Genomic DNA, 11,833 nt, shown 5'->3' with positions numbered 1-11,833 from the left:
TGTAGTTGATTAAATATTATATTCTGTGTAGTGTGCTCTGCAGCATATTGTGTAGTATACTCTATTAATCTGTGTAGTATACTTTGCATTTTTTCCCAATTAAGATTTCCTACTGGTTTGTATTACTGCATTTATGAGAGAAGTGGTAAACTGGTAGTGGTAACGAAACTGCTGGGGTAATGGGAGACAGTGAGGTTCATCCAAGGAAGGGGAGGTCAGGTTCAATTATATGGATCATGAGCACCTCACCGGCATAAAAAGAGCCTCAATAGAAGTGGACGAGGGGTGGACGAGAGGTTCCTTGATACCGCTGAGGTGCTCATGATCCAAGGAACTGACCCTGACCTTCCCTTTCCTTGGCTCGAACCTTATCAAGGTCACAAGTGGGATACAAGTGAATAAGACTGCTAACTAGTGAGAAGAAATGGAAAATTACCACCAACCCAAATAAGGAACAAATTAGCAAAAGCGGTTGTTGCTCAACGATGACTGAAAACAAGAGGAGGAATTACGACTAGACGTACTCCTATCGCTATCAAAAGTACCAACAAGATCTTGGGTTACGAAACTGACAGACTGATGAACTCTACCAATCACGTCAGTGACAGTAAATTCAGCATAGGTCCATCCCCACCAAATCCACAGAAGCTTCTCCAAAAGAATGATGATTCGTCCACTGTTCCAATATCCATTTGTACCCCTTGCCACTGACAAAATAAACAATGCTGAAAATAAAGTCCAGAGCAAAGCACTTCGCTTTGTCTGAAATACGCGCTTGAATGACAGTCAAATTATATAAATGGCATCAATGTCAGGCTTATCAAGATCAAGAAGCGCCAGCTGTGCAGCGTGAACGAACCTTTCTTACCCGATAGAGAAAACCCACCCCATCAGATCAAAACCGCACTATGATTCTTGAACCTCCACACAGAAGACACAGGTCGACCTCGCAACAAGAAAGGAGATGCCACACCTACCCACAATCTCTCTCTCTCTCTCTCTCTCTCTCTCTCTCTCTCTCTCTCTCTCACACAAAAGATGAGTTTCCAAAGCCAATCATACTGAGTGATTTACCAGAAGAAGGAGTGGATAACACTTCATCCGGTCTACATGCAAAGTCGATGACTCCATCACTGTCCTGATACTTCCGAACACTTGAGCATTACGAAGATTAAAATAGACAGAACACTGAGCCTAGCAAGTAACAAGCAGGACAATGAGCCTAGCAGGACAATTAGCCTAGCAGTACCAGGCAGCAGGACAATGAGCTTAGCAGTACCAAGCAGCAGGACAATGAGCACAGCAGTACTAAGCAGTAGGACACTGAACCTAACAGTGATTGGCAGCAAGACAAAGAGCCTAGCAAGGGCCACCTGCGCGCCTCTGAAGCCACTACCTTCCCCCACAAGGAAAATAACTTAATAAAACGTACATACAATCAAGCCGCCCATGCCTACCGCACGCAAGTATGCATACACCCTTTCCTATATACACGTTTACGTGAGCTGGACGATGCCGTATGCCACCTATGCACATTTGGTAATGTTAAATGTACACCGCACATCCATTATCACGTAAAAAATGGATGGGCCACCTATCTTTTCATCTCACTCCTCCTGCTCTCTACCCAAACCAATTCGACCCGTTTCCATCCTTCTTCCTTATCCCTACTTACCAGGGCTATGGTCAGAGCGATTTCTATTTTGAGATAGCCTCATGCAGTCCCAGATACTTGCCGCTGATGCAGGCTTGTTACCTAGCCTCCAAAGTTGTGATACGAACCAAGGCTTTTGCAGACTTTCACATCCTTTCCAGTGTAAGGAAAAAATATAGTTTACCTCTACCATATACAGATATAACTCTGGAGTTTACTGGATACGCTTATCTATACTTATTGCACAAGATTACTAATGATAGTTCACGTGGAGTGACGTCCAGTATGGCTGTTAAGTGAAAATTATTAGGCATGGAATGGAAGGTAATTAGATTTAGATCCACTGTGAAACTAGATCTAATTTATTTTCAATCAAGTAGCTTGGTGGAGGAAAAGCTTATCCTAAAACATTTAAGTGGGCAGTTCAAGAGGAAAAAATCTCACAATCATGGATAAGGAAGAAGGAGGAAGTAACTGCAGTCACTTGCCGCAATCACTGGTCCCAGGCACTCGTCACAGTCACTGGTCCCAGGCACCCGTCACAGTCTCTGGTCCCAAGCACCCTTCACAATCTCAGGTCCCAGGCACCCGTCACTGGCACTAAGTTATGAGGTGAGTTGTATTTCTGTGATGGTCACACACTCGTCCCATACACCCTGACCAGGTACTCGAGAAATTGCTGGTAACGCCTTGGAACTGACAAGTACTGCATCAGGAACCCTTCACCAGCATGACAGCGTCCCCTTCCCTTGATGACGGGCACCGTTGTTGGTAATCTTATTTCCTCATGTCTACTATTTAACATCTACTGAATTAAACTTCAATCTTTTGAAGTTAAAACTACCTGAAGCACCAGCCGATTTATTATACAACTGAGTGGTAAGGTCTTTAGCTCACATCCGTAGGACCCGGCTTCGATCTCGGGACGGGTGGAGACAGCGGGCATGTGTCTTTACATATACTGCGCTTGTTAACCTAGAGACAAATGGTACCCGGGTCTGCGGCAGCTGTTGTAGGTCGCATCCTGGGATGAGGACCAATGGACCCCAAAAGAAATAAACCATAATGATTGGTTTTCTTGGGTTATCCTGGGTTACTATCTATTCAGGTTAATACGAGTCTTCTACTATAGCTCTATTTGCTTTTGTGGTGGAGTCCTTGTATGGTTGTATAAAGTGGTTACGTAAGTATGATGGTGGTAGTATAGAGGTGATGGTGGTGGGGTAGAGGAGGTAGCATAGTAGCTGTGGTGGTGCTCCAACTATAGACAAGATATACGCCAGGACGATCATCTAAGCAGTGTGTTAGTTTACTGTTATTATATTCCGCAAGAGTGATAATGCCTCACGTGTCACTGCAGGAATCAGTGGACGATGGTAGCGAGTGTGTTGCTGCTGTTGTGGATGCTATCTCTCACACTCAGACAACAGCAAATATCACCAGGTTAGTCATCCTACGGAACATACTGTAGTATTAAACACCGTTTCCCTGGAGATAATATTTTTTCTTGTTCTTTAAGCCATTTTAACTCATAGTATGTGACGTTCTTTGTATATTCATTCCCCATGCGCTATATGACCCCTAGGGGTCATATAGCGCTTAGGGAATGAGAGGCAATCAGGTTCCATTCGAGGAAGGCAAAGATCAGTTCAGTTCCTTCGATCAAGAACGCCTCACCGGCATCATGAACCTTCAAGGTTCCTTAAGGCTGTCCGTCATTACCTATACTCTGTCCTTGATGCCGTCTCTTATTACCTATCCCTTGTAAGGTTGTTATTCTTTCCTCAAGGTTTCCGAGTAAAAACTTCAAAACCCCTGATGTGTCATCCCATGAATGACATGTCATCCTATAAATGACACTTCATCCCATATATGACACGTCATCCCATAATTGTAGAGTGATAACGCAGGGTGGTGGGAGAGAAGCCAGAAGCTGAGGCAGCGGGTAAGGCATACATGTACTTCCTTCAACGTGTCTTCGGAGGTCACTCAGCGTCACCTGAGGAACATCTACGTGGACGACACCAGAGGCGTCCTCTACTGCAGCGTCCACAAGGTGCGTCCCCACCACCTTCTGAGTGTCCACAAAGTATGTCTCTATCACCTTGTGTGCGTCCACACGGTGCGTCCCCACCACCTTGTGTGTCCACAAAATGCGTCCCCACCACCTTGTGAGTGTCCACATGGTGTCCCCCCCTAACCTTTTGAGTATCGATAAAGTACATTTATAGCCCACGAATTATATCGATTATGAGAGTCGGATTAAGATTTATGGGGACCCCAGGGCCCTGGGGCTGCCATTCCCCCCTCGGGAGGGGGAGACGGGAAGACCCAGGACCATCTATTACTAAATGGTAACTATAACAAACTGGCTTTATTATGTACGGTGTCAACTATCTTTGCGTTTATTTTCCCAGTAGATAGTGTGAAACTATTGGAAAGGCAATAATAAAGCAACTTTAAAAGCAATTAACCGAAAAGCTTCATATTTTGTGTCAAAATTGCTCAAAAGCTTTTGGTGTATGGGCCTCACCCATCCCTCCTTCCTTTAATACGGCCCTTCCAGGTATTGTAGTGGATGTGTAGGTTACCAGTCATGTAAGCAATGTGTAGGTCTCACTGTTATGTTGTGTTTACCAACAATGTCTCGTTTTGTAAGGTGGCAAGCAGCACCTGGAAGCGTGTGTGGCTGAAGATGACCTCATCTACTGCTGCAGTTTCCAACACCACCACCAGGTGAGGAAGTGAGGTACCACCACCAGGTGAGGGAGTGAAGTACCACCACCAGGTGAGGGAGTGAGGTACCACCACCAGGTGAGGGAGTGAGGTACCACCACCAGGTGAGGGAGTGAGGTACCACCACCAGGTGAGGGAGTGAGGTACCACCACCATAGTCATGTAGGAAGGTTAACTCCATCATTCGAGAAAAGGGTAAATTCATTAAACTATCAATGTAATGAAAAATGACCGGTATAACGTTATGCTCTAAGGTTCATTTTCCCTAGATAAAGGATACGTCCAACCCGATTGTGAAAATTCATTGTATTTAATAATCTTAGGGTTAACAGTGCCGTGTTTCCTTGTCTTTAAATCAAAACTCGATACATCAGTAGTGTGGTGCAACCCAATTCCATATAACAGTTGTTGTAACAAGAGAAACTGGCTTTGCTATATCATAAGATCGGGTGTTTATATGAAATAATGTCAACCTGAACTGGGAGACTTCAGTAGGACCATAAGAATATTGTCTAGCATTCTGTAAGTTCGACAGCAACGGCAGCACTAAAGGTTTTCCTCCAGCACAGCTGAAGTCACTAATGCTTGGGAATTAGCATCTCTTGGGACTGCCTCTCCCACATCCAGCAATATTAGAATTAATAAAGGTATTATCACAGAACGAGGAGAGAAAATTAAAATTACATACCTATATAAATACAAAAGTTCAGATTCACTGTTGGAAAAACTTGACGAAAACCAGCCAGTACGCCACCAACACACTTTGCTATTGCTAAACAATAACAACTAAATTGAAGTAGTCAAGAGATAGAAACTCGAGGCTCCTAACCGGATCATTCCATACGATGTGAAAATTACATTCAACAGGTGGCTCTGTCTTCACGCTGCCACATAACGACAACGCTTTCTACACGATTTCCTCGCACTAATAGCTAGACGAGTACTATATACATTACCACTACTGTGCTCCTAATGCTAATGTTAATAGTGATATACTATATTACCCGTTGCCATAGTCGGGTCAAGACAGTTTCTGCTTCCTTACACAAATAACTCGCACACAAGGGAAAGAAACACATGATAACGTCATAAATTTCTCTTTATGTGCGAGTTATTTGTATATTGCTCTAGCCATGGTATTGTGCCTTTTTATTTATGCTTCGTTGTTAAAGGTCAAAGGTACGAGCCTTTTGCGTTACACTAGCACTAATATACACTTGCTATTAGTACCGCTGCTGATTCAACTAATTCAATACTAATACTAATACAAGTGACACTATAAGCACTACTACTGCAACTAGTATTATTATTACTTCTCTTAGTGCTACTACTTCTACTGCTGCTATTTCATTTTTGACTAGTACTAATATCACTGCCACTTATACTATTTGACATTCTATATACAACTTTTCCTTCTTGCTCGTCCTCCTCTTTTTCAGAAAATACCACTTACACTATTTGTTTTCCATATTTACCACTAAGGTACAACAGAGCGCTAAAATCAGTTATATAGAAAACACATTTAAAGCGGCGACTCACCTAGTTGTGTTTTTAAAGGGTGGAGTCATAGCTCTTGTCCCCGATTAATATATCTAATTTTTTACACATATATATCTTGTTTAGTTATGTGCAGGATACATAAATATATGCAGCCTTGATGATACTCGTGTAGTCGAAAGGCTGTAAACCTAATAAACCAACTAAGCGCGTGGGAAGCCATTAAACAAAAGTACTGAAGGCTCGATCCTCCTTCCTCTTAACCCAAGACACTAGCTGGACACTTAGTAATGGTACGAACACTCTCAGGCACACTATTCACCTGCTGACGCAGCCGTCGATGCTGGTGCAGCCGAGGTTCGAGGATGTGTGGCAGGATATGTTAGCATCATACAGGAAGTTTCTCTTCGTCAGGCACCCGCTGCGCAGGGTAGTGTCAGCCTACAGAGACAAGCTCTATGCTCCCAGTGACATGGAAGACATGGACATCTCTGCCCACATCAAGAAAACTTTAACGCAAAAATTCGGGTAAAAAGGCTTGTCAATTATTTTTGTTTCAACCATTATATTTCTTCTGTTTAGAGGTAAATAATTTTATTAATATTTTGTATAATAAAATCAGTTTCGTAGAAACTACAGATTAATAAAATGTGTATATACTATATTTGGAAGCTCTTATAGCAAAAAGCTGTAATACAAGCACTTTCAACATTTGTCTCCAGTTATTAGTTGCAGGGGAATTACTATTATTATATTCATGAGAAGCTCTAAAACCGTAGGGTCATATAGCAGCCTGGGAAATAGGAAATCAGGTGTGATCCATGGAAGGACAGGAGACTTTCAGTTCCTTAGATCAAAAGCCCTTCACCAACACAAAAACATCTCCTTGAAGAGAGAAATTGATACATTTACATTAAATATTGTGCATGGCGGTCCTAAAGATTATGAAGGATGCTGCTGTCTTCGTAGAGTGGCAGAGTAGTGGCACTCAATACCTTGCTAGGTCTGTCTCGCGATTAAGGAACGCTACGATCGAGCTTCCACCACTACTGTGCTGAATAACCAACACGGGTTAAGTATTACACAAACAATAAACATGGTGATGTTCATCATCTCTGCAGGACGTCGTCAACACACACCAAGGATGATGTAGTGAGTTTTGCAGACTATATCAGACTCATCACTCACCAGGAGGACGATGAAGACATATCCTGGGACGGCCACTGGCGTCCTATCCACCAGGTGTGTCCACCTAGATGTATACCATATATATATATATATATATATATATAGATATATATATATATATATATATATATATATATATATATATATATATATGTGTGTGTGTGTGTGTGTGTGTGTGTGTGTGTGTGTGTGTGTGTGTGTGTGTTTAACACTTCCCAAACGAGTGAAATTACTTGCAAACATTATCTCTCAACCCAGAACAGGATTCGAACCTGCGCACTCTGCACCAACGTACACAATACACAGTATGTACTTTGGTGCAGATTGCGCAGGTTCGAACCCTGTTCTGGACTGAGAGAATATATATATATTATGGGGAATCAAATTCAAAATGGGAATTAACACAGTTACTTTTTGCTGATGATACTGTGCTTATGGGAGATTCTAAAGAAAAATTGCAAAGGTTAGTGGATGAGTTTGAGAATGTGTGTAAAGGCAGAAAGTTGAAAGTGAACATAGAAAAGAGTAAGGTGATGAGGGTATCAAATGATTTAGATAAAGAAAAATTGGATATCAAATTGGGGAGGAGGAGTATGGAAGAAGTGAATGTTTTCAGATACTTGGGAGTTGACGTGTCGGCAGATGGATTTATGAAGGATGAGGTTAATCATAGAATTGATGAGGGAAAAAAGGTGAGTGGTGCGTTGAGGTATATGTGGAGTCAAAAAACGTTATCTATGGAGACAAAGAAGGGAATGTATGAAAGTATAGTAGTACCAACACTCTTATATGGATGTGAAGCTTGGGTGGTAAATGCAGCAGCGAGGAGACGGTTGGAGGCAGTGGAGATGTCCTGTCTAAGGGCAATGTGTGGTGTAAATATTATGCAGAAAATTCGGAGTGTGGAAATTAGGAGAAGGTGTGGAGTTAATAAAAGCATTAGTCAGAGGGCAGAAGAGGGGTTGTTGAGGTGGTTTGGTCATTTAGAGAGAATGGATCAAAGTAGAATGACATGGAAAGCATATAAATCTATAGGGGAAGGAAAGAGGGGTAGGGGTCGTCCTCGAAAGGGTTGGAAAGAGGGGGTAAAGGAGGTTTTGTGGGCGAGGGGCTTGGACTTCCAGCAAGCGTGCATGAGCGTGTTAGATAGGAGTGAATGGAGACGAATGATACTTGGGACCTGACGATCTGTTGGAGTGTGAGCAGGGTAATATTTAGTGAAGGGATTCAGGGAAACCGGTTATTTTCATATAGTCGGACTTGAGTCCTGGAAATGGGAAGTACAATGCCTGCACTTTAAAGGAGGGGTTTGGGATATTGGCAGTTTGGAGGGATATGTTGTGTATCTTTATACGTATATGCTTCTAAGCTGTTGTATTCTGAGCACCTTTGCAAAAGCAGTGATAATGTGTGAGTGTGGTGAAAGTGTTGAATGATGATGAAAGTATTTTCTTTTTGGGGATTTTCTTTCTTTTTTGGGTCACCCTGCCTCGGTGGGAGACGACCGACTTGTTGAAAAAAAAAAAATATATATATATATATATATATATATATTATATATATATATATATATATATATATATATATATATATATATATATATATATATATATATATATATATATATATATATATATATATATATATACAAACAACCGCAGACGGGCGATCTTAATTATACAGGGCAAGCCACGGATGGAGGGTGGAAATCTTTAGCTCAAGTACTTTCACACTTCTCAGTGCGTCATCAGGAGGGAGCAACCAAAGCAGGGAGAGAGGTCTCAGAGTAGCGTAGGTATCACCGGCCACGGTTACCCTTAGACTGGGTTAGTGGTCGGTGCCAACCCCACCCTACCGTCATCCCCCTTCCCTCCATATGGAGTAGGAGGGTTTCTGAGATGTCGAGTATGAAATTATAAGATATAAAAAGGCAGCCCTAAGCATTTTCTAATCGTTTGTAACAGGTCATGTGGTTTGAGAAAATAAGTTTCTCGTTAGATACTGTAGACATGAATTGCTATTATTCTGTGTGACCTTTTCAAATAATGAAAGAAAGGAATACAATGTGCTCTTTGTCCGTTTAAATGTCCTGTTCTGAGGTACTCGAATGTTCTACCCATGTACTTAGAAGTATCTCTTCCTAAATACTGTCTACTATTTTTTCAGTGTCGGTTAATATGCCATACATGGGGATCTTATATGCCTATCCAATAGTAATATTTATATGATCTAAATTCTCCTAATACCCTTTAACCTCTTCTTACGTTATCTCGTTATCTTGCGTGCTTGTCACTGTATGGTACATTAACAGCTACAGGCGTTATGTAACCATCACAACTGACGAGGTTTGAAGTTTTGGTGCGTAGGCACTGGTCGGGCATCACTAATCCATCAACCCACCTGGCATAATGAACAATCCTGTGATTTTGTATAGCACTGTTGTTTAAGATTGTGTGCAATGGACTCTTACTAAATAATTATCGAGCTTGTATAACCCATAATTTGAGCTGTATACTGTATTCCTTTCATGTTTCAAGAGGGAAGATTCAATTATGTTTCTTTCCATGACATAAATGTTAGGTACTATAATCTGGGCAGCATCCCACCCCTTACCTGGAGGTTACCTGGAGGTTATTCCGGGGATCAACGCCCCCGCGGCCCGGTCCACGACCAGGCCTCCCGATGGATCAGGGCCTGATCAACTAGGCTGTTACTGCTGGCCGCACGCAGTCCGACGTACGAGCCACAGCCCGGCTGATCCGGCACCGACTTTAGGTATCTGTCCAGCTCTCTCTTGAAGGCAGCCAGGGGTTTATTGGCAATTCCCCTAATGCTTGATGGGAGGCTGTTGAACAGTTTTGGGCCCCGGACACTTATGGTGTTTTCTCTTAGTGCACCAATGGCTCCCCTACTTTTTATTGGCGGCATTTTGCATCGCCTGCCCAGTCTTTTACTTTCGTAGGGAGTGATTTCTGTGTGCAGATTTGGGACCATTCCTTCCAAGATTTTCCAAGTGTAGATTATGATATATCTCTCCCTCCTGCGTTCCAACGAGTACAAGTCAAGTGCTTCCAAGCGTTCCCAGTAGTTAAGGTGCTTGACAGAACTTATACGATCTTATAGGATCTCTGTACACTCTCTAGATCTGCGATTTCACCTGCTTTGTATGGAGATGTTAATGTACAGCAGTATTCCAGCCTAGAGAGAACAAGTGATTTGAAAAGGATCATCATGGGCTTGGCATCTCTCGTTTTGAAAGTTCTCATTATCCATCCTATCATTTTCTTTGCACATGCGTGGGTGATTACATGCACTAACGTGGTTAAAGATAGCATTCGACTCCTGCCCTGTCCTGACTGAGTATTTATGCTGGGCAATGCTGGTTTCCAGAAATTTACCTGTTTGACCGATATATGAGAGAGGACACTGAGTACATGGGACCTTGTAAACCCCACCGACTTTGTTGGAGGGTGTGTTTTTAATCAGCCTTTGTTTCACTGTCCCCGTGTTTTTGAAAGCAAGGTTTATATTGATCTTTTTGAATGCCTCACGCAGGCAAGCCAGATTCATATATATATATATATATATATATATATATATATATATATATATATATATATATATATATATATATATATATATATATATATATATATATATAAACAATCCGGCCGTCTCACACCTAAGTAGGCTGACTTGAAAAAGAAAATACTTTCATTGTCACTTATTCAATCTTTGTCAGGAGGGCGCCGACATCACAGCTCAGATGACCTTTCAAACCGTAACATCCCCACCCCTCCCACCTTCAGAGCAGACACTATACTTTCGACCTCCAGGATTCTAAAGTCCGGCTAACTGATTTCCCTCTTCATAAATGTTACCCTTCTCACATTCCAACAGCACGTCAAATCATAAAAACCAATTGCCTCCACTGAACCCTATCTAACACACTCACAGAAGCACCTGCGGAATGGGAGGTAGTCAGGTTCTATCCAAGGGGAAAAATATCTCCAATTCTTTGGATCAAGAGCCCTTCACGGGTAAATAGGCACCCGTCCACTGAAGAAAGTCGATGTATAATCAAGCAATCTATGTATTATACTCGTGTATCACTCTCAAATATTCTCCCTCAGATGTGTAATCCTTGTGGCATCGATTACGACTTCATTGGCAAATTTGAAAATCTCCATGAAGACATGAACCACGTCCTACAATGGCTGGGTGTTGACAAGATTGTTAGGGAGTTACCCGTACCCATGAAGAACACTGGAGCGGACCACCTGGCTTCATTTTATCTGAAGAACCTCTCCTCCTCCCTCAGGAAGTCTTTCCTTGCTCATTACTTCCTCGACTACCTCAGTTTTGAGTACGAGTTTATCTAAGACCACTTCAACCATGAAGAAAAATATGTTCTCATCCCTCTGTTAGTCTCCCAGCTCAGGTTAACAGATCTCAGTACTTATAAACCAATCTGTGATAGAATGTGACAATGAAACAGCTAGCCTTTGTTCCCACGTGTAACTATCATATGGAATGTGACAGCAACACAGAGTGTACTAAACTATAATTAATTAAAACTAACGATCAATGCACTGAGGTGCCAGTCTGAATAAAAGTTGAACTCGTTAGTATTACATACATTATTAGTTCTTATTCATGTTTGTCACCAGAGGAAAGTATATTGTGCAACCCTTATCCCTTGTGAGAGCAAAGTAGCTAGTTTATTGTGCATCCCGTATCGATTATGTGGACCGTAGT

At 42.0% G+C, this 11,833-nt stretch overlaps 1 protein-coding gene across 2 annotated transcripts; it reads left to right on the top strand.

Annotated features, from left to right (window-relative positions):
• The first annotated feature begins 2,140 nt into the window (after positions 1-2,140).
• On the top strand, positions 2,141-11,828 carry LOC128696017 (carbohydrate sulfotransferase 11-like). 2 transcript variants are annotated; one of them, XM_070094956.1, is made up of 7 exons: positions 2,141-2,266; positions 3,015-3,097; positions 3,565-3,710; positions 4,314-4,390; positions 6,302-6,415; positions 7,009-7,129; positions 11,209-11,828. In XM_070094956.1, exons 1-7 carry the CDS (start codon positions 2,262-2,264, stop codon positions 11,455-11,457), a joined length of 795 nt encoding a protein of 264 aa, XP_069951057.1. In that variant the 5' UTR covers positions 2,141-2,261; the 3' UTR covers positions 11,458-11,828. The 2 variants fall into 2 exon arrangements, with proteins under 2 accessions (XP_069951057.1, XP_069951056.1); XM_070094955.1 differs by having other exon boundaries at positions 6,197-6,415.
• Positions 11,829-11,833: the final 5 nt, after the last annotated feature.

The sequence above is a fragment of the Cherax quadricarinatus genome, chromosome 48 (genome assembly GCF_038502225.1).
Source record: "Cherax quadricarinatus isolate ZL_2023a chromosome 48, ASM3850222v1, whole genome shotgun sequence".
NCBI lineage: Eukaryota > Metazoa > Arthropoda > Malacostraca > Decapoda > Parastacidae > Cherax > Cherax quadricarinatus.
The sequence above is the reverse complement of the archived record's forward strand: the minus strand, read 5'-3'. Positions and strand labels throughout refer to the sequence as shown.

Excerpts from the sequence above, each read along its gene's own strand:
- LOC128696017 (XM_070094955.1), top strand. Across the intron at positions 3,098-3,564 it reads ACAACAGCAAATATCACCAG|GGTGGTGGGAGAGAAGCCAG; the intron begins GTTAGTCATCCT and ends GTGATAACGCAG. Across the intron at positions 7,130-11,208 it reads ACTGGCGTCCTATCCACCAG|ATGTGTAATCCTTGTGGCAT; the intron begins GTGTGTCCACCT and ends ATTCTCCCTCAG.